Raw genomic sequence first — 23,208 nt, forward strand, 5'->3', positions numbered from 1 at the left:
CTAAAATATATGGTGTATCTACTTTTTCAAATCAGCTATTTCTAAAAACACATTACAGAATATACTGTGGCCTAGCTCTTCAAATCAAGGTCATGAAATACCATTCGGTATTTCATTAGGCTTTTACCATCAGGGCCCTTTGAAAAAAATGAAACTTGGCAATATAAAAGTTAATGCAGGATCAGCTCCTAAGTTGGAAAACCTTTAGATCCGCTTTTAAGCTTGGGTTCTGTTCAGAGATCTATGCTGGTTAAGAAATCCTTGTGACTGTGATCCATCATCTTCAGGCCTTTTGCACAGCTGTCCCACATGACAGCATTTTGCCTCTTCCCCTCCTCCAACACACCTTTATTCCCCTCTAGCCCCAACTATCTTTACAGTATGTCTGCTATTCTGTTTAGAATAACACAGAACAAAAGCTTGCTGCTTCAAAACCTGATTTTTATTATTAATCTTCATTCCACCAATTATAACAGTTCTTGCAGTTCTTAGCAACAATAACATGACTGATAAAACAATAAACTTGGTAACAATGGCATCCTTGAGAATGAAATATGATGCCTGCAATCCAAGTGTAATTTTATTGATATAACACTCCTAACTCAAAAAATCACTAGATAACTGAATTCCCAACCTCTGTCCACATCAGTAACACTGCAACCTGCCAGCATAAGACTTCACACTGTGGAGGCTGCATTTCCTTTTTAGTTCCCTCTCAGTTGCACCAGTCCTTTTTTGCCGTGCTTCTCCTGTTATGCAATTTCCCTTTTCTTTATAAGACAAATTAGTGGTTGGTGACCCTGCCCATGGTAGGGACTTGAAACTAGATGATCTTTGAGATTCCTTTCCAACCCAAGCCATTGTATGATATGATTCTATGATGACAATCCTGTTATTTCAATGTCAATAAGAACCAGAGATCATCCAGCCACCTGTAGCCCCATTGTCCACAGCATTTCAGCTATTCTGATTCAACCATCTTCTGAATAAATAATAGTAATAATAAAAAACAATGATAAAGAAAGAAAACTTGCAGCTTCACAACCTGATTTTTATTATTGATCTTCATTCCACAAATTAAAACAGGTCAAATATCCCTTGAGCCACAAAAAAAAAAAGAGGGGAGATTTTGACTGGATGTAAGGAAGAAGTTCTTTGCAATAGGAGTGGTGAGGCACTGGCACAGGTTGCACAGAGAGGTGATGGATGCTCCCATCCTTGCAGACACTCGAGGTCAGGCTGGAGGGGCTCTGAGCACCTGATGGAGCTCCAGGTGTCCCTGCTCATTGCAGGGGAATTGGACTAGATGGGCTTTCTGTGTAAAATTTCTCACCCTATAAGGACTCAAGTCCCTGATCATTCTCTAAAGAAAATATTATATAATAAAATACACCAAGAAACCCAGAGAAAAGCGTTGTTTTTACTTTAGAGCCTCAAGCAAAACATCACTGACTTACTTCAGAAGGATGTTACTTTCACAGTTCTGAAGCTCAGAACTCCAGTTAATTTCACCTACCAGAGCCGTTAAGCACGAAGTTACGCGTTTCCGAGGCACCAGGAGGCAGGGAACGGCTCAACCCTGCAGAAGGCGGCAGAAGCGGAAGCTCCCGTTCCCGTTTAGCTTTACACCCGGCGCAGGGGCGGAGTGCCGGCGGGGGGGGGGGGGGCGGAACTACCGCTCCCAGGGAGCCGCGCGGCGCCGCGCCGGGCCGTGGCCCCGTGGGCGGGCGGCTGGGCGGCGGGAGCGGGGTCCGCGGCGCAGGATGGAGAGTCCGGCGGTGACCTTCACCTTGGCTTACGTGGTGTTCGCCGTCTGCTTCGTCTTCCCGCCCGACGAGGTGCGCTCGGCCGGGCTGACGGTGCAGAGCTTGCTGGCCGCCTGGCTGGGCAGCGAGGACGCGGCCTTCGTGCAGTACCACCTGCGGCGCAGCACCGGCACGCTGCTGGCGCACTCCCTGCTGCCCCTCGGTGAGCGGCGGGCCGGGGGGTGGGCTGCCTTCCTGCCTCGGTGCGGGCAGCGGGCACGGTGTGCTGCTGTGACCTATCTTTGTGGTATACACGCTTAGCTTTGTCGCCAGCAAAGCAGAGTCGCAAAGGAATAATGTTTTACTTAACTTGGAAGTTCAGATCAGCTTCCTTCGGCTATGTAGTTCAGGTAGAAATAAGTGGCGGGTATGAAGCACTGAATGTACTCTTGTCCTGGCTAAGAATTGTCCAGGTGCACATCAGTGAGCACGCTGGATTGGTTAACCAGGGGTCTGCATTGATCGGTGTACTTAAAATTAGAGAATCAGAGAGTATTGCAAGTTGGACTCATAAGGTTTGTTTCCCACTCTTGACTCCACATGAAACCACTCCAAAATCATAGGATTATTTAGATTGGAAAGGCCACTAAGACCATCCAGTCCCACCATCCACACAAATCAGAACATATGGCTGAGAGCAATGTCCAAACACTCCTTGAACTCCAGCAGCTCAAGGCTGTGCCCGCTGCCCTGTGCAGCCCGTTCCATGCCCACCACCCTCTGGTGCAGACCCTGTCCCTAACCTCCAGCTGCCCCTCCCTGACACAGCTCCTTGCCATTCCCTCGGGCCCTGTTGTTGTCACACAGAGCAGAGCTCAGCGCTGCCCCTCTGCTCCCTGTGAAGAGCTGTAGCTGCTGTGAGGCCTCCCCTCAGCTCCTCTGCTCTGGGCTGAACAAACTGAGGGACCTTGGCTGCTCCTCACACTTCTTATCCTCTAAAGGTTAAATCCATTGCACTTAATCGCTTCCTTTTTCCTGCAGGTTATTACCTTGGTATGTGCTTCGCTGCACCTGAGAAACACCTTTGTTTTTTCTACCTGGCCTCAAAAGAATGGAAAACTTTCTTCTTCTTTGCTGTTCTCCTTCCAGCAGTCAGCAGCACCCTGGCATATTACTGGTCACGGAAGGGTTGGAATAACCACCCATTGGCCCGGACGCTCGCTGTTTATGCTCTGCCACAGTCAGGTTGGAGGGCAGTGGCTTCTTCCATCAATACAGAATTTAGGAGAATTGACAAATTTGCCACCGGAGCCCCAGGAGCGAGGGTGATTGTTACAGACACGTGGGTGATCAAGGTAACCACCTACTGCCTACACGTCGCTCAGCAGCAGGACATTCATTTGACTGTGACAGACTCCAGACAGCACGAACTCACACCGGACTCAAACATGCCCGTGCAGTTCCTCACCATCCGTGTTGCCAGTGTTAATCCCTATGTGAAGGCATTTGATATCCGGTAAAACAAAATAACACTTTGCAGTTATGACATATATATGATATATAATGGTGTTTGTGAAGTGTTCTTGGGGCAAATCTGAAAACTCTTTGAGTCTCACTTCTCTCTCCCTGCCCAGTGCTCAGAGATGCTGTATGCACAGTTCTACCACACAGTGCAGTAAAAAAAGGTTTAGAAAGATTCATGTGCCCACAATAAAAAATGCACAGGGTTAAACAGAAACAGAAGGACTGCCCTGTTTGGTCCTCTCTTAGGAAAAGGGTTGTGCTGAATGCAGAAAGAAGTAGCTGGAAAAACTTCAGTGAGAAGTAGATACTGGAAGAGAGCAATAAGAAGCAATGGAGAATAAGAAAGAGAGAGAATCTTCAAGTCTTTGGTCTCACAAATTTGGTGGTGAAGAAATAGTGATATTTCTAAACTTGGCTGTTGTTCACTCATATTTTTACCCCTCCCTCTCCAAAAGGCTCCTGATTTTGTCATTGCTCAAAAGAATTCTCAATGAGCTACTGCAAATCAGCTGCCCTTAAAGCTAGGAAGTAATTCCAACCCATTTCTGATTGATGAGTTGTTATAGCAGTAAATCATAGTAAATGTGCTGTGAACAATTAGGCCTTGTTTTCCAAGGGCTTCAGCTATTTTTTTTGCAGTCTTCCTATGTAACTGAGCAAAAGTACAAGTTCTGCAGAAACCCTCAATGCTGATCAGAATGGTGCTAAAATCTGCCTTGTTCTTGTGTCATGAAAGGGAGTTTATGCTCATGCAGTTACATGTTTGAAAAGGTGTTTGAGTGTCTGTTGTTGTAAACGTCAGCAGCATTTGTTTATCAGGTAATGAAAAGCAGGCAGGCTTGTAGGTGAACAGAGGGCTCCTGGCAGGCATGAGGAAGGCACAGAGATGAGGTGTCAGAAATTGGGTAATATGCTCAGACTGAGGGGTTAAAGTAAGCATTACAGAATCCTAAGTAGAGACTTTTATAGACCTGTGAGAGTGGTGATCAAATAAATATTAAACAACTAATCATCTTCTCTAAGTGATAAAATTGCATCCCATCATACTGGGAAAAGCATGAGATCCTTGACAGTTTGTTTTAGGGAAAAGAAATCCAAACCCCAAAATTTTGTGGTTAACCAGAACAGCATCAAGAAGAGTTATTAGAAGTTCTTATAAGATACATCAAAAGTAGCAAGTATTCTGGAATGCAGTCATACAGTATTTAAGAAATTCACTTTTTAAGAATTTGGTACTATTGTGTATTTCCAGAATCAGAAGTAGGGATGATTCTGAAAGAAAAATGCTTCTGTGTAGGCAGGCCACATTTCCCTATGTGCTCAATGAGAGTTCTTTATCTGGGTACAAAGGTCTGTGTTATTTTCACAGTCAGCAAACTCTATTATCCTTCAGCAGTTAAAACAATGGAGACCAGCAGGAATTAAAGATGAGCATTGCGTTGTGCTGTGCTGCAGGAACTCAGTTGGGGCAGAAAGACTGAGGTATTTCGGGGCGATGTCCCCAGGGCTCCTCCATAAAAGCTGCTTAATGAGTAGAAACACTAAGCTGGGGAGTTCAGAGTGTAGTGTTTTGAAGGGTAACAACAGTAGTGTGTCACTGCAGGATCTGTACGAGGTCTCATGTGCCATGTGAGGTCTGTGGAACTCGGGGAGACTTCTTTTACTAGAAGCAAGCTAGTGCGAAGCATGACCTGTTGCTACCTGAAATGAGAGCATGTCACATTTAGCAGCCATTTGCAGCCTTTGTGAAATTCCAGTTTTAATCTATAAATATATCAGAGAATCAGAAATTAATATTTTCTTTTGATTCTTACATGTATCAGAATACATATCAGAATACATATCAATACATGATACATGCCTCATCATATAATACAATCATACAATAACTCTAATTTCTGTCCTTGAGTTAATACGCTATGGTTAACTATATATATTACTATAATTAACTTATGATATAAGGAAACAGGCATTGAAAAGGTGGACAGAAACTGTGCATGCAGTATTTTATAGATAATTCATGATATATATACTTTTGTTCATGCTATTGAATTGACTGACTGGACACAAAGCCTGAACTTGCTTATATGTGCAGGCTGGGATCCAGGCGGGAGGACTGCATGTTCCAAGAGATATCAGGGAAAAAATACAAACAAAAAAGAAACCAGACAAAACAAGCCCAGAAGAACAGTTGGTTTTTCTGTGTACTCACTTTTCTGTGTTTAACCTCTGCTAAGTACTATCAAGGTATTTGAATGGATAATTGAGGAAACATTTTATTCCATCTTTTTCAAGGCTGAACTCCACAGAGTATGGGGAGCTCCGAGAGAAGCTACGTGCTCCCATCAGCAATGCAGCTAATGTTGTGATCCATCAAAGCCTTAGTGATTTATTTCTAGAAACTTTTACGTCTCTGGTGGAAATGAACCAGACATATTCCGTTCCAAGCACTCAGGTGAGACTTTCTATCCATGTGAAACTGTAATCATTTATTTTACAATATAGCTGAGCCTGCGATTATTGTAATTGGTAACTTTGTTTACTTTGAGTTCACTTTCCATTTCAGTAAACATGTAATAAATGCAGATCGAGCTGCTGCTTCTGTTTCTTCTCTAGAAAATGAACTGTATTGTGAACATCATATTTTTGAGACATGAGAAATAGCAGAGCAGAAGTTACTTCTATAAAACTTTAAAACATTTGGACATGGTGATGTTGCATTTCCAGAGAGTTTATGGAGTAACAGCTGCTGTTCCTGGGCTTTAAAGAGCTTGCTTTTCTAGACAGCCCAGTTTTGCTGGATCTTCTCCTGTAATAAATTAATAATTCTTAACTGGGACTTGCTTTAATTGTTAGTAAGGCCATGAAATCCTTCCTTCAGTAATATTATTGGGGACCTGATTAATATTGCAGTTCTTACAAGGATCAACTGAGGGAACTGGGATTTTTCCTTCTGGAGAAGAGGAGGCTCAGGGGAGACCTTGTTGCTCTCTGTAACTCCATGAAAGGAGATTGTAATTAGATGGGGGTCAGCCTCTTCTCCCAGGTGACAGCAATAGGATGAGAGGTAATGGCTTCACATTGCGCCAGAGGAGGTTCAGGTTGGATATGAGGAATAATTTTTCTCAGGAATAGTCAGATGCTGGAACAGACTGCATGAGGAGGTGGTGGAGTCACCATCCCTGGAGATGTTCAAGAAAAATTTGTATGTGGCACTGAGGACACGGTTAGGGGGCATGTGGGGATGGACTGATAGCTGGACTAGATGATCTCAGAAGACTTTTCCAATCTTCATGATCCTATGATTCTTTTGTCTTTGGTGAACCTGACTGGAGGAAGTGAGGCAGTTCTGCCTTGAGGTTCTCAGATTCCTGTTATGCTTCTGTGCAGATTGTTTTCCAAAAGCCTTTTAGAGAGCAATAACAGAAGCCATTCTTTGCAGTTCAATGTTGTGGCATTTTTCTCTTTTAGGAGCTGGAACCATGCATAGGATGCATGCAGACTATTGCAAACATCAAGCTCATTAAGAACTGTCAAGAGCCAAATGAAGGGGAATGTCAGCAGTGCTACTGTCGTCCAATGTGGTGCCTCACCTGCATGGGCAAATGGTTTGCCAGCCGACAGGACCAGCAGCACCCAGAGACATGGCTGTCAAGCCACGTGCCTTGTCCAACTTGCAGAGCCAAATTTTGCATTTTAGATGTTTGCATAATACGATGAATAACACTTGGGTGTGTTCTAACTTTTTAAATTTGGACGTATTTCATAGTGGTTTTGGTCAAAAGGCCCATTAGCATTGTTTCTTAGACTTTGCATTGCACATGAGTGCAAGCTCCAGAGCTTTATTTTATAGCATTGAAAATGGATGTACATCTCAGTTCTTCTCAATTTTTATGTTTTGTCTTTGATTTTTATTCATCAGATGTCTGTTTCTGAAAAATGTTGCTTGAAACTTTTAGTAAAATTTTTCCTTCTATGTCTTGGATGGTATAAAATCATCCTATCCATGTTGGCAATATTGTTCTCTTTTTAACATAGGTATTTCTGACTCTTTCATAAAGGGCTAACTGAGAAAATTACTTTGGTTAGACTTCACTGATACTTTTGTTTATTCTTTAATCCATCTGCAAAGTTCTTATTCATCTTTGCAAGTGTACACCAAACAAGAATACCAGTTGTTCTCCTTCTGCTGGTCCCCTCCATTTGTAAAGGAGATTGGTTTCTGTAGACAAAGGAATTGAATTCCTGAAGATGTATAATTTCCACAGGGACCTTTTATTCCATTAATCTGCCTTCAGTTTATATTTATTTCAAATAGAAGGACTTAGAACTATTCCCTGCTTACTTGCACTGCTATTGCTGTGCAGTATTAAATCTATAGAGCTACATTGCTTAGGGTTTTAGTGTTTTCTAGGTGATGAATTTTTTCCTATATTTCAAATATCTGAGTTATCTAAATTACCTGAAAGAATGCTCAACTACTTCAAAGCCTTTTTTTTTTCTTTTTTTTTCTCCAGAAGGATTGCCTTTTCTCTGAAATAGATATCAGGATCACAGAGACAGCAATTGCCCTGAGAATGGCTAATCATCATTTTCTTAATGAAATTTTTTCAGGCTTGCACTTCAAAGCCTGATCGTAAGCAAAAGACATTGTTTTAGCATTTGTAGGGTACGGGTGCATACTTCCAGATGCAGTGTGCATCCAAATAATTTTTAAATTCAAATCAAAGCATTTTCTATAAATTTAAGGAGCCATTCTCCTGGACCTAAATGCAGTGCTTACCATTTCATCTGTCCATCAGACACTTCAATAAACAGTTACTTGGCACACTTCTCGGTGAAAAGCTTCAAGCTGCTGGAGAATGTGTGAGTTCTTACATTGCTTTGTGCACTGCAGTGGCTGAGATGCAAATGTTTGCTTACCCAGGTGGTTTTCCTTACGGGGCAGTAACTTCCAGAAATAAGTGGGCCACATGATGAGAAAGGTGTATTTTAATGCTTTGGTCTAGGAGAATGAAAGCCCTGATACTTCTCATAATCAGAAGGATCTTAATTGTAAATCAAAAGCACAAGTGACATGGCAGTGCTTAACTGCACATCTAGATTGCCTTGAGAAGAAAGATTGCTCTGAGCACGAATTGCTGGCAACATTTTTTAACTTTTAGAAGAATCTTACAGGGCCAGGTGGTGTTGTCTGCTGTGCACCTTCTCATTATACACTAGACTTTACAAAAAATGTTTACTTATGGTAAGTTTGCATAATATGGCACAGATATAAGGGATGTGGTAATTCAAATAGTTACAGAAGGGAATGCATAATTTTGGACTTTGTCACCGACAGTCATTCAACTTGTGTATCTCTTTTTCAGTTTGGAATAAAAATATTTTAAAGATCTATGAAGATCATAAAGACCTTGAGACTTTTGGATTATAGCACATGTAATTGCAAATATTCTTATTAATAAAAAAAAAAGTCAATTTCCCATAATATTGCATGGAGTAAAAGCTTTAGATTCCTAATTGCTTGTGCAGTACAGTTTTTCTTTAGAGAAATCTATCATCTTTGAATTGAAGTTTCTATTTCAGTGGAACTTTGCTTTTACCCATCTTATTTCTTTTACAACATGACAGTAAAACAACGTAATAGTCATAAATGTATAGTACTCTTGAATCTTTTGATGGTTGTGCTCTTTCTGCAGAAGTGCCTCAACTTTAGTAATAATTACCAAAATAAAATGATGAATTATGTTAATAATAGTGCCTGGCTTATGTTCCTTAAAATAAGCATTTTTTCTAAGTTTAAATTCTCATAGTACTCTGACATGCCTCTGAAGTTTTTAAGCTTTTAAAAGGCAATATCAGAATAAAAAATAACAGAATGAACTTGTTAAAAATCTCCATGATGTCCCTCTTGGTAGGGACAGTAGAAGGCAAAACCATGACACATTTCTGAGCACAGATCATCTGTTATCTTATAATTCACCGAACGTGAAATTTATTCCTTCTATAAGTTTTCCTACTATAACCTGAATGTAGAGGGCTATATAAAAGAAGGCAAGAAAAAAATTAATGTATTTGTCTCAGAGGAAAACAGAAGAAAAGAGAATAGCACAGGGTTTCACAATATCAGAGGGGGAGATTTTCAGAAAGGCAATAAAAGAACAATGTGTTCAGTTAATGGTATGAGTTTGGGGATGTTTCTCTAGCACATGGGTTTCCATCCTTTTGGCTCGCTCAGGCCACATTGAGTGAACAGAAATTGTCTTGTGTTATATATAAAATATATAGTCAATGAATAGAAATGACAAGAGTTTTTATTTTTATACATTTTTTATTAAAACATAATTTTAAAAGGGTAACAAAAACACAGAACTAGTGGAACATTTGACCTTGCTTTTGTGTAAGTAACACATCTATATCTGGTTCGATGGAAGCAGTTGCAATTCTTAGTTCTCAAGATATGTTTCAGAGATTTCTGAACTACTTTTACTCTTCCTGTATTATAACAACGTAATGAGCAAAAAAAGGCATTTCATGTAGTTTCATACTTCCTATACTACAGCTGTTAACACCCTATTTTTAAGTATTGATTGCGGACACTGCGGAGGATGTGGGTTGTTTTTACCCTTCCCAAAATTACACAAAAAAAATCCCATACTACACACCCACATTTCATTGGTTATTAGTAGATGGTACTCTACCAGTCTGCATTCAGAAGGCCTATTGATCTGTCATTTTTTATCAATTTTATATTTACTACCCCTTCTGAAGCTATAAAGCCTGGCTTATATGAGAATATTTTACGATTATTTCTAGTTGTGAAATACATACTATTCCTAATTTTATTAATTTTATTAAATATAAACTAATTCTATGATTTTGAAGTATACATAGTTTTATTCTTGTGTTTTTAGATTTTATCATCAAACATTTAACTTCTTTTCACACACAAAAAAAGCAGCCACTAAATGCAAAATTAAATTCTGAGAAAAAGTGTATTAATGTAGGTATAATGCACATCCTCTGTAAATCCAGCTTCAGCGTTCTTGGATTATGAAATGTAAGTGATTATTACTGGTATATTCCCCCCTCGTGATCAGGACAGAGGTGAGGTGCTGGCACAGGCTGTGGCCGCTCCGTCCCTGGAGGCTTCAAGGCCAGGTTGGATGGGCAGCCAGGTCTGCTGCCACATCTGGAGGTTGGTGGCCCTGCCAGAGGCAGGGAGTTGGAACTTGATATCCTTGGGGTCCCTTCCAACCCGAGCCATTCTATGAAATGCACAAAACCATGATGGCTGCTCTGAAAGTAATGCCTCCTGTTTTATGATGTTGGCCCGCATCCCCAGAGACAGATGTTGGTGGTACGGCGGGAGAGGCTGAACCTTTCCAATACTGCGTTACGCCGCACTGCTGTGTGACAGACGGCAGCACAGGGGCACTCTAAGAAAACAGCTTTTGAAGCAAAGGTGTGGAACGGAGCTGCTCATCGCTAACGGAAACGCATAGCTGACGGTGGTGACTGTGCTGAAAGACAGCGTTTTGTAACAGAAATGGGTTAGCAATCAGCGTTTCAACCTCACCCCCCTGCTTAGTAACAACAACCCCGTGCCCCCACAGGCACCAACGCGCCCTTCCCAAGTCTGAGGAGAAACGCCCCCTGTAGCGCGCTGCGCGCATGCGCGTTGCCTCAGAGGGTAGAGCCGCGTTTGCGCAGCGCGCCGCTCCCGCAGCCATGTTCCGCGGCGGCCGTAGCGGCGCTCGGCTCAGCCATGTTCGGCGCGCGACAGGGCCGTGCCGCCGGCGGGGAGCCGGGAGGGCTGCGCAGGTGAGCGCTGCCGCGGAGGGCCGGGTGTGCTGAGGTGGGGGCTGCGCTCCCTCAAGGTGTGCGTGGGTCCTGCGTCGGGATCGTAGGGCTTCGCCCGCTCCGGACCGGGGCTGTGTGGGGAATGCGGGGAAAAAGGGCGCGTGGGCTGAGGGGAGCGGCGCGGCTGGGAGATCGGGTGGTGAAACGCGGGTGAGCGGGGAAGGGTTTTGTCCTTTAATCGCCTGCACAAAATGCGAGCGTGTCGGAAGGCGTCCTTTTGCCTGGATTAGGAGTAAATTGCGTGGTGTACGGGCGGAGCAGCAAGCTGGCGGAGTGAGCCAGGAGAGAGAACAAACCCAGAGCGCTGATCTGGGATTAAAGTAACGAAATCCTTTCCTCCTCTCGCTTGTCGGCTCCGGGAAGTGCAGAGACCCGGCAGGGCACGGCGTGCGCAGGGCAGCGTGGAAATAGCTGCGTTTTCTGGTTTGGAAGGAACCTATAAGAGCCATCGAGTCCTGGCTCCACTTCACCACACCAAAATCCAACCCTGTGTCTTGAGAGCAGTGTCCAAAAGCTCCTTGATCTCTTGTCAGCTTGGGGCTGTGCCGGTTTCACATCCCTGTTTCCACGTCCCCTGATATCCAACCCAACCTCCTCCTGAACTGACAGCACAGGCTCCCCTCTCAGGCTCACTCACCATTGCAGTTTTTGCCCTGTGAGCCAGGTCTGGTGTCAGTAGGTGCTGCAGAGCTTCTGTATGTAGTCAGTGATCTTTTTAAGACAACAGAGCTGTCAGAACTGAGTAGGAAGGCAAGGAGAACTCAGCAGACTTAATCCTTAAGCAATTCTTGGCTTCCTTTCAGTGTATTTCAAACACCTTATACTAGCTCTAGTGCTTACTTGTGAGGGCTCCGTGTAGTGGCTGATGAAGAATTTTCAATATCAAAGTGTTTTTCTGTAAATGTTTGACCTACTTCTCCTTAATCATGCCATTTCCTGTGTCAAAACTGACAATTCTATACGTTTGCCTCTTCCAAGAGTTTAGTGATGTATGTAGTAGTGAGTAAATGCAGTTATTACAACGGTATGAATATTGGCATGTCAGCAGTTCCATAAATACTGCTGTCCCTTTTTGCAAAACGTTGCTTTTCCAGAAATTAAATTTATTTTAGAATGTGGATGTCTTAACTGCAGCAGTGAAAGACACTTCTGCAGTAACTGCATTGTCTAACATGCTTTCTGAGTTCCTGTTACCCAAATGAGTAGCTTGGCACAAAGTCATGTATCTCTATGCCAAAATAATCAGCATTCTGTAACTGTACATGATGATACTTAGATTTGGTTTTCAAAGCGCTGAATGACTCCTTATGACTTAATTCTTGATGAAAACACTTATTTTCCAGTTCTGTGCAGCATCCGCAATGTTGGCATCAAGAACAGAAATGTAGAAACTGGAACAATTCAGGTTCTTTGGCATTTGACAAATATCAATATGGCCATTTAGACCGCTGGCTGGAGAGGTAAGGAAAACATGGGAGTTTGTTTAAATCAAGTAGTTCCATTTGTTGCCATCTGTGATGGAGTTACAGTACAAGGAAGCATTTGCAGTGGCTAAGCTGGTATATGTAAGAGATTGTCAGGTCTGTGTTCTGATGCGAAGTTCTCCTTGTGACTGTTTCCTTATCCCACAAAGTGAATTGTCACTGCAGAAGGTGATTTAAGCTAAAATGATTTGTTTGAATTTGAACTGAAATGAGGTAGAAGTACACTCAGGGCATTACACTTGTGCTGGAAACTATGTTTGTCCTCTGCTTAAGTTTATGTTATGAGAAACAAAAACTCATACAGGTTTCTTATTTTCCAGCTCTATAACACCAGGAGATTCTAGGCCTCTTTCTAGTTGCCCCAACTGGGAAAGTGGAATTGAAGAAGGGAAAGCAATGAGGACATCTGCTAAAAAAATGACAGAGTAGGTATTGGGTACTTAAGTTACTGTTTTGTGATCTTCACATGCACGAAGATTTGAAACGCAACCAGGCTGTCTCACATCAAGCCTGAGGAAACCTAGAGGAGAGAACAGCAGTGAGAAGTTTCATCTACAAAGCTGTTCGTGTGATAACTTCAAACTCTTTCTTTTTGGTTTTAAATTGCATATTCATTACAGCTTTCCATAACAGAAAACAGTGAAAGGAAAAAAAAGCAAAAAGCAACCTTCTAGGCTTAGAAACAGCTGTGAAATCATTCAAGCCTTTATATTATCCATTTTTATGGAGTTGAAGTTTTCTTTTAAATATATAATAGCAGTTTCCTACAGATGTGTGCCAATAATCATGTACTGAATTTATTTCCCTGTTGTGGCACTATCTGTAAGCTCCTTATAAGGCAGCGCAAGCACATGTTTACTTATTACAAATCTGAACAATTGCATAAACTTAGAAACCTTATTGGTTTTAATGGTTGGTTTGGTTAGCACAATCTTCAGCTTTGTACACTATTGAAGTAAACATTGCTTTTACTGTCAGAGTACCTGCAGTTATGTTTTTATATAACTTGTTGTAAAGCTATTAAGGTGCTTTTCAACTTTGTTCTAACTTTTGTTTTTAAGTTGCATTTCAAATGATTCTGCTACCCCATCTGAAAGGGAAACAGATGAAGCTGTTCTGAGGAGAAGACAGAAACAGATCAATTTTGGAAAGAACACACTTGCTTATGACAGATATATTAAAGAAGTTCCAAAGTAAGTTGTACATTTCCAAATGAACTTCCTTTTCCTTGATGTATCTGCAGGCCAACACACAGCTGTAGTTTGTTTTCCTCAAAAAGAAGCTGGACTTTTTTTTTTTTTTTTGCATAAGAGTTATTTACTTAAGGAAATTTTATAGCTAAATGCTGCACTTGTGTATTGCTGTTCCTATAATAGCAAACACTCTTTAAATTTGGTATTCATCTGCTCCCTTTGACCTTTCTGGTGCCTGCTACTAGGCCAATACAAAGTTAATGGATTATAAGAAAAGACACTAAAGTGAGGAATGAATTAAGCCTTGTGTTTAAATATTGGCAACCAATTAGTGGTTAGTCAGTAACTAACTGAAATCAGAATTTGGATTTTATGCTTTCAGTCATTCTTGCTCAGCAGTTAATACCTGTGAATTCTGGAACTTAAATGAAGACTTTGCAGTCAGCCCCCTCTGCTTACTGCAGACCTATTAGAATTCAGAAGCTACTCAGCAGTAACATGTGAACATGCTTCTGTGTTTGTTGTTTGTTTTAGGGATTGTTTTATAGAGGTGTTGTTTTTACTTTTTGTGATGACTTGCTACTTAAAGCTGCCAACTTTCTCTGGGTTCTGCCTCTATTGTGAATATTGCCAAGTAATACAGGGAGCTCTTCCTGTTGATCAAAAGTTGAAAGATAAAACTAGATGACTGTAATGCTATAATGGGATGGAAGGTACCACAATAATAGTGGGATGGCAAAGTCTTTGGCTACAACAAATGAGAATGTGCCCAAATTCAGCAGCTGTAGATACAAAAATGAAGAAAAAGAGCTACTTACTTTTAGAAGCCTCTAGTAGATGGGGATCTCCAGCAAGAGATGCCCTTATCTCCATTGCCAACCCTTAAATGAGGTCTGGGAAGGGATGGATCCTGGTTCTGTCCCTTCTGGTCACTCAAGTACATTGCATGCAGATGAGCTCCCCTTAATTGGCCCTGCCTTCCCACCAGGTGCTCAGTCACTGATTCAAGCTGTGACTTAGTATTTCCACTAAATGAGTAAAAATCAACAACAGGTATTGTAAATTATAACAGATACTTCACAATACCACAATTGTATCTTCCATGAAGTTAAATTATAGGTGAAGAATAGAGAAGGTGAGACAACATTTAGGAAAATAACCATGGATACACTATTTAAAAAAAAAAAAAATCAGGATAGCATTTGAAAGAGTAGTTAATAAGACTATTCCTTAGCAGGGACCTGTTTATCTTACAGAACGATAGCAAAGCTGATACGGCTAAGTGTATCAGTGAAGCTCTTACGAAAATCCACTTATAGTGCTTTGTTTGATTTAAAGCATGATTGTAATATGTTCTCTTCTTCCCCCCCAAAAAGCATAAAGATAACTCCAATATGGTGGGACTAGAAATGGTATTATTTTCTTCTGGAGGTACTTGTGGGTTGACCCCTGCCAGCAGCCAGATACCCACACAACTCTGTGCTTACTTCTTTCCCAGTGGGATGGAGAGTGGATTAAGAAGAGTGAAATTTAATAGGTGAAGCGAACAGGGGAGATGGTGGATACAAAGGCAGTCATTTACTGCCTCTCACAAGTAGGCAGATACCCTTCCATGCTCTGAGCAGTGCTTGCTTTGTAAGATGCCTCCCCTTCTTACACTGTCACATTTTTTTAATAACATATTATATAATAATGAGTACTGCTTTTGTCACAGCTATTTTTTCATCCCAACTTCTTGCCTGCTTTCACCTTAATGGCTGCAGGAGGGAGCTCAGCAAAGTGAGGTTAGATCAGAAAACCTTGAAGCAACCTTCAGCAGCAATCAAAATATCAGTGTTTTACCAACACTGTTTAAACATAAATCCAAAACACAATGCTTTGACATCTTGCTAGACTGGATTACCATCTAGTCTGTATCATATCTTTTGTCTGTTGTAAACAATGTTTTAGAGTGTGCTTATTTCAGTTTAGGTGTTAAAAATAGGAGAGCTATTTATTAAATTACTGAGGCTTGCTTTATCTGATGAACAGGATTTTTTTGAAGGACAAAAGTCATGTCTTGAAATCTAAATGTTACTGTGTATTTACAGGAATCAGCGAATACCAGGAGTTCATCCTAGAACACCAAACAAATTTAAGAAATACAGCCGTAGATCCTGGGACCAGCAAATCAGGCTGTGGAAGATAGCACTGCATGCATGGGATCCTCCTACTGAGGAAACCTGGGATCTGCAGCCAGTGTATGTACTGGTGAATCAGTCAGCACACCTCTTATGGCACAGAACTGTTAAAGCAATACTAACTGGCAGCGAGGAGGGCAGGGGAAAAAAAATGTCACTCAGAAATGGGAAGAATCACTTGAAAACTTCTTTCCAGTTTGAGTTCTATTAATCGTCAAGATGGTATTTAATTTAGTCTAAATTTATTTCCAATAAGACACTTTGAAGAAGTGTAACAAAGCTGGCTTCACTTGCACCACTTGAAAGTTTTGGACTAGTAAATAAGGAATAGATAAGTGAATATACTTTAATTAGCAATGCTAATAACTGCAGTGTAGTTTTTAGCTATACTGTGATTGAACTGCAGTGAAAGCTGCAGGTGTTTGCACCATTTGGATGTTATTTGAGATTAACTATTAACCAGTGCAGCTTAACTGTTTTCTTTTTAGAGCAGTAAGCTAGTTGAGTAGTATTTTAAATCCAGTTTTTTTTTCCTGTTTCTAGGAATACAGAACCCTCAGGCAGTTCCCAAGAATGGTTCTACAAAAATCATGATGATTCTGGCTCCACTATATTTGGTGAAAAGCAGTATAGAATTAAGTGTGAAGATCAATGTAGCCAGACAGATTATACGTCAGAGAGGTATGAGAGATAAATTCTGTCATTAACTTACTACAGTGACTAAGTACACACTGCTGCTGTCAGGTTGTATATCTTTTTTTTTCTTTTTTTTTTTGTAGAAGTCTGATGAGGGGAACAGTTAATGCTGAGTCTGTTTGGTGTTTATATTGTAGAATGTAGTCCATCTCTATTGCAGACAACTAAATGCAGGAAAAATTAGCACCGTTTCAGAACTTCGTAGTTAACAGCTAGAGAAAGCAGTGTTCTTTCTGCTTCACTGTTTATTAACTGTGTTGTGTTTGTCAACAAAAGAGCAGGGAGAGTAGAAGTAAGGCACTTGTGTGCTTAATTGCCTACTGAGATACTTTGGGAGTTATACGTGCTGAAAATAGTTCTGCACTTCCTTGTGTGGTTGTGACTCAGTTCTGTTTTCAAAATACAGTGGAATGGTTACCAAATTTCAGCCTTTTTTTTCAGTATTTCTCTATTATGACTGAAGAGTCATATCCCAAAGAAACACGCTCTTCCCATATGCCATTACTTTACAAAACCTTGGCAAGCATTTAAATGCAGATGAAAAACATTTTGTGTGTAAAATCCACATCTTATTTTTGTAGTCCCTGTTCTCCTGATTCTTCACCAGTATGGAAACGCAGAAAACGAAACAATTCTGACTCCTCTGTGGTTTCAAAGGGCAAAAACCATTACATGCATATGTACCGTGCACTGGAAAGGTATGAAGTGATTCTGCATGTGGTATAAAGTGATGCTGTAATTCATATTACAAACTGACTCTGGGAATATAACTGGAATTTCTCTCCCCTTGCTTGTAGCTTTAATTTTCTTTAAAAATGTGTACGATTTAATAAGGGCAGGAAGTAATGCCAGAATAAGTAAGTTGTGTAATTGCACGTGTTACTGCAAAGCTGACAAAGCTTCATTGTCAGAGGATACAACATTGGTTACTGGAGGGCAAATCATAAAGTCATAGAATGGCTTGATTGGAGGAGACCTGAAAGATCATCAAGTTCCAGTGCATCTGCTGCAGGCAGGGCTGCTGGCCAATCAAGTACTGGATCAGAGCCACACCCAACCTGGCCTTAAACACCTCCAGGGATGGAGCATCCATAGCCTCTACTTGTTCCAGCTCCTCATCACTTGCTCAGTAGAAAATTTCTCCCTGACATCTAATAAGTCTCTTTTATTTTGGTTTTAAAACCATTCCCCCCTTGTCCTATCACTATTAACCTATGAAAACAGTCACACCCCCTCCTGTGCATGTGCTCCCTTCAAGTACTGGAAGACCTCAATGAGGTCTCTCCAGAGCCTTCTCTTCTTCAAGCTAAACAATCCCAGTTCTCCAACCTTTCTTGGTAGGAGAAATGCTCCAACCCTCTGAAAGTAAGGGAGACTGTGGCATAACTCTAGACAAAGTTATGTCACAACCACAAGTAAAGTGAAATAGTTTAACTTCTGGGGAGATTACAGACTCTTCTCCCTAGCCTCAATAAGAATATGAATACAGTGTTTTTTCTTTACTTAGCTCCCTTATCTTCTGAAGAATTAAGAGAAGCTATGATATAATTAATGCTCCATGGTTTCCAACCTTTTCATTTTCTTTCTAGTCTTACAGGATCAGGACATCAGGAAGCTTTTACTAAGTGCTCAGATTGGGAAAAAATTGGTGAAAATGATGAAGTAATGACAGTACAGCAAAACATAGAAATAAAAAGGTAAATACCATAATGTCAGTCTCTGTTAATTGCTTGTGCAGTGATGTTGTCCTTGTTGTTTTTTTTTTTTTTAAATCTTGTTTTCCCTTCACTGTTTAATACTGATTTGCTTGTGTTTTTCTTTTCTGCAGCAAGTAGCATGTTTGGTTATTTTTCTTCTTAGAATTTAGCTGTCTTTTCCCAGTGTGATTCCCCATCTGCTGCTTCCACCATGAAGCTGCAAAATGCTAAGCCCCTTTCCCCTTCTGTCTTATGGAGAACAGTGGCACTTTGCAGCATTGGGCCCTGTGGTTGTTAGTTTCTTCTCACTTGCTGTGGCCAGGAGCTGAAAACTCTCTCCTCAGAAGTGAAGCAGTTTTGCAGCTGACAGTTACAGTAACAGTTACTTCTTTTTATGCAGTGACCCCATTCCCACCAGTTCTTCGGGATGGAACAATCAGAACAACACCAGCATCTTTCTGCCTGATAGCAAAACTTGCAGAGACTCAGACTGCCAGCTGGAGAGGTATAAAACACAGCCTGTCAATCAGGCTTTTTCATGTATTAAGTTAGAAGCACACTTGTGTTACTGCCATACTCCAAACCAAATTTCTATAGTAATGAATTTTTGGATATTAAAGTATTATTGTAATTAAGCTACTTAGTTGTTTTGAACTGAAATAGAGATACAGAAGGAAAATGTGTGGATTTCTATTTGTAGGCTTAAACTTTGTAGCAGTTTATTGAAAGGACATCGGTCAGAGTATCCTGAAAGGGGATGGGGAAGTACTGAAGACAGAATATTGAGGAAAAAAATTTAAATACCATGGTGAGTTGATGGTGATGACTTTTACCCATTCAGTACCCCATACTGTTCAACAGAATCCAGTGGTTCCATTCAAGTAGATCAGTTTGTTTTTTCTGTTGTGTTACTATGATTGGTATTCCATCCTATCCTCTTATATTTAATTCAGTGCCTTAAAAGACCTAATACACTGGGCTTGGTGAACTGAAATATTTATCTATTCAGCCAGAAAACATAATGCATTTTATCCTCCACCTGCCTCTTAATATTTTGTGATGCAGTCACAACTGTGTGTTTACAGCAACAGCTTTCACTGAAAGTTTTCTTTTGAACTGTAGATTTTTAATGCATTAATAGGATGGATTCTATCTTGAGTCTTTTATGAGCATTGCATTTTATGTAATTTGATTGTCCTTGATCTACATGACATATGGAATAGGATGTAAATGTCTTCAGCAGTCATTGGCTGGAATATTCTGCATAATAAAACTAGGAATGTGGCATCCAACTGGTTTTACACGACTGAGATTTTGTATTCCTTTAATTGTGTAAGGAAAATGCAGGTGGAGCTCTAACAAAAAGATATCTCTAATAACATTTCTTCTATTGGCTCAAATGATTTTAAGTTCTCTAAATATAATTAAGTCTTAACATGTTATCTTTCTAAAGTGCTAATTTAATATTTGTAAATATTTAGTCTGTCTTTGTATATAGAAGTATCAAAGAAGGACTTTCTCCTGTGACGGAAAATGATTTGAAGAATAGGATATAGTCTGAAATCAGCAGATCAAACCTTGGACGACTGGTGCAGTCTCCTAAGTTCTGCACTGAAAGAGGAAGAGATTTACAGTCAGCATTTGTGCAGTCAACACAAGGTGAAACATGCAGGTGAAAAACAAAAAGCATGTATCCATGGTGGAATTTGAGAGCTCTTCTGGTCTTCTGGGATAGTCAGTTGATACTTACCATCTTTGCAGTTACATGTCTATCCTGTTGAAAGTATGCTTGGTTTTCAAAGGAAAAAAAAAATTAGAACACATCAGGATTGTACTAATTAGAATTAAAAGGAATGTATTTTGTGAACTAACAAGTGTTTAGGTGAAGATTATATAAGGGGTTGGAAAAGAGGCTCAGCTTCATTCTGTCATTTGGAAATAATTTAGTTCAATATGTAATACTCTGTTTTTACCGTAAGTTACATTCTCATAGTGTTAATGCTGTCTTTAACTCTTTCTTTACTATGGATATTATGACTTGATCTTTTACACCATGCTTTAAGTTCAGCATGCACTACTCTTCTGTAACATCACAGCTTAAGAGAGTAAATATTTTGCCATTAATGACTAGGTACATTGTATTTATAAAATACTGTTGTCTCTTTGTTTAGGCTTCTCCAGATCTTTAAGGATAGACTGTCTTCTGCAAGCTCTGCCTCAAGTGTAAAACCTCTGATTTTATTCAGGTTTTCCTGAGCTGATGATGGATGTTCCTTAAAACTTTTGTGAGGACATTTCTACTTTACCTATGTTGACAGATGACGTGCATCATGTTGTAAAGGCTACTTCCAGTGATGGGTATTTGTGTTGCCATTTGGAGATGATGCTGCTGGTCTGTCTTTTTTTGCTGGTGAATTGATTCAATGTTGAGTCAGTGAAGAATTGCCACCTGCTGAATCAAGGAGTTAAACCTTGTTTTCTCTACTGGACCAGAACTGTGTATCCAACCTGGAGAACTGCTTCAAAACAATGTAGATAATTCCAGTTTTCATTTGCTAAAAGCAAATTACTTTTAGCTTTTCACGATCATCTTTTTGGCTTATTTTCCGTTCTCTGAGGTAATACATATTAAGCTAGCATCTGCCTAAGTGAGAAGGGAGGAAGGGAGATTATCAGAATCAGCACGTTCTCTTTGAGGGGATGAGATTGTATAAACTGCCACGTGGTCTGAATACCTGGATTTCACTTTGATGGATGTTGCGGTGTGACCTGAAGAGCCAATACTGCTGAAGGGATAAGATGATGAGGTCAGTGGCTACTCTTGTTACAGGAAATGAATGAGAAGCAGCAGTATTTGCAGGTTTGGAACTGCTTTTGCATGGGGTGTCCTGGCTAAACTGTGATAATGTCGACTCTCCCTTGTTTTACTTTTCTAGTGCTATGCGCCAAACATTAAAGTAAGGGCTGTGACTCCAATGGAGTTTAGATGAGAACTATGTGTCAGGTAAATTATATTTTCTTTACAGACTTTGTGACTTAATTAGTGGGATACATACATTTGTTAGAGCTATTAATTGTCTTTCTGCAGTGGTTCAGCTCTGCCATTGTTAGTTGGCTCTTCATAAGACCACTGCAGGAACTGTGGCCTTGAGATGATGCACAGTGACCTTGTGGGACTGGCAGTGTACTCCCAAGGCCAGACATCCACTGTTCTGCTGAAGCAGTGAGCTGCTAGCTTGAAAACTACTTCCAGTCCCTTCCAAAGCATTACTTTAAGCTCTTGCTTAGATTTCTTTCAGGTGAGTTTTGTAGAACTTGTGTGCTAGTTTTGAGATTTTCAGATACGCTTCTCATTTGCCCAAGGCATCAAGAAAACTTGACTGTATACAGCATTACTGCAGTGAGCTGGAGCATTAGCTTGTCTTCACCAAAGCCTATCAAGTGTATACTGGTTATGTATAGCAAGTTTGCTAGTTCCCAATGAAGAAAAGACTCGATATGTAGGGGAATGTGTGCTGCTGCTTTAACAGGAGTATATTAGGATTGGTAGCAGCTGCTGCTCAGTAGTAAAAATGTCCTTCTGGCTGTGTGCGTGTCCAGACATAGGAAGAAGGTGAGGCCTCTGGTACCTAAAAGTCAAATTAGTCAACTTCCCACCATTGGGGGGTGAAAGGAGGCTGCCTGCAGGTTGATGAGGCTTATCCTCTCCATTTCCTACAGCGTCTGGGACTTATCCATCTGTGTTTGTGCTTAAGGGTCAGTGGAGTCCCAGTGCAATATAGCTCAGTCACATACACAGCATGGCGTGTGTATACAGGGAACAAATCTGTACAGCACCTTCTGAAGTACTATTTAAGAGTGATGATATTCCAGCATGCATGCTTCCATGTGTTTTATGATGATTGTAAACATGAGTGATTTTTGTTTTTGGTATATTGTCTTTATGCAGAGGAATTAAAGTCTTTAACCTTTAAAATGCTTCATAGTCTGCTTTCAGTGTTGTTATCAGTGCTTCATTGTAAAAGGAGTATGTGAGTTCATTTGTCTTTCTGTTTGCTTCAGGCTGTGTTTCTGGGGAGTGGGGGCTAGCTCATGCTGAAAGGGGGTGGAAATACTCTTCAGAAGGAGTTTACAGTACAATATAGGTTGTGTCCAACCCCTCAGTTCTGACATCTCGTCATGAGCTTGCATGTAGCCTAGTGGAAGGTGGGGAACAGCTGGGGCCCCAGGACTCGCTGCCATAAGAAAGGTGTCCTTGTGGAGTGGATGGAGCTGTCAGCTGAGAGTAATAGGCTGTCACGAAATGCTTTAGCTGGGCTGTCAAAGCTCATAAGCTTTTGTCTGGGATGGATGGGGTCTGCGACAGATACACAGGTGCAAATCCATAGGATTTGTAATTTGTCAGCTCTTAAGATTCTTAGATTAGATGTAGAATAACCAGTCTGCCTGTAGTGGTTATATTTTGGGCAGAAGTGTTCCCTAATCCAGATTCCATGCATCTGGACAAGCTATGCTAGCATGACAAGTGGAAGGATACTGAGCAGGCAAAGTTTGAGGTCTAACTGATGTCATCCCACGCAGTGCTGCCACTGGATGTAGAGCCATTTTAATGCCTCTTAATTCATAAATCTTATCCTTCTAAATAGTGCAGTTAAATCTATCTGTTTATCTATCCAGAGCTAACTGACTCAAGGATTTATAATTCAGGTAAGCAAAGCCTGAATCTAGAATTCAATCTCCAGTTTATTTGATAGCTTTTCATTAATGTTACCAGTTTTAATTAAATCCGGTTTGTATGCAAAAATAAATTTCAAGCTTTACCACTT

General features: G+C 40.7%; 2 protein-coding genes across 4 annotated transcripts; both read left to right on the forward strand.

The window, feature by feature from the left end:
• Nucleotides 1-1,698: 1,698 nt before the first annotated feature.
• Nucleotides 1,699-9,597, forward strand: TMEM129 (transmembrane protein 129, E3 ubiquitin ligase). The gene is made up of 4 exons (XM_031588269.2): nt 1,699-1,968; nt 2,787-3,261; nt 5,565-5,724; nt 6,741-9,597. Exons 1-4 carry the CDS (start codon nt 1,764-1,766, stop codon nt 6,987-6,989), a joined length of 1,089 nt encoding a protein of 362 aa, XP_031444129.1. The 5' UTR covers nt 1,699-1,763; the 3' UTR covers nt 6,990-9,597.
• Nucleotides 9,598-10,912: 1,315 nt separating this feature from the next.
• Nucleotides 10,913-22,360, forward strand: LOC116225733 (uncharacterized). 3 transcript variants are annotated; one of them, XM_031588268.2, is made up of 12 exons: nt 10,913-11,093; nt 12,476-12,592; nt 12,937-13,041; nt 13,678-13,809; nt 15,900-16,049; nt 16,533-16,670; nt 17,267-17,383; nt 18,275-18,382; nt 18,783-18,887; nt 19,083-19,190; nt 19,881-20,054; nt 20,554-22,360. In XM_031588268.2, the coding sequence occupies exons 1-10, from the start codon at nt 11,038-11,040 to the stop codon at nt 19,180-19,182; spliced, it is 1,128 nt and encodes a 375-aa protein (XP_031444128.2). In that variant the 5' UTR covers nt 10,913-11,037; the 3' UTR covers nt 19,183-19,190; nt 19,881-20,054; nt 20,554-22,360. The 3 variants fall into 3 exon arrangements, with proteins under 3 accessions (XP_031444128.2, XP_031444126.2, XP_031444127.2); XM_031588266.2 differs by having other exon boundaries at nt 10,916-11,093; nt 19,864-20,054; XM_031588267.2 differs by having other exon boundaries at nt 10,916-11,093; nt 19,864-20,041.
• Nucleotides 22,361-23,208: the final 848 nt, after the last annotated feature.

The sequence above is a fragment of the Phasianus colchicus genome, chromosome 4, assembly GCF_987193195.1.
Source record: "Phasianus colchicus chromosome 4, bPhaCol1.hap1.1, whole genome shotgun sequence".
Taxonomy (NCBI): Eukaryota; Metazoa; Chordata; class Aves; order Galliformes; family Phasianidae; genus Phasianus; species Phasianus colchicus.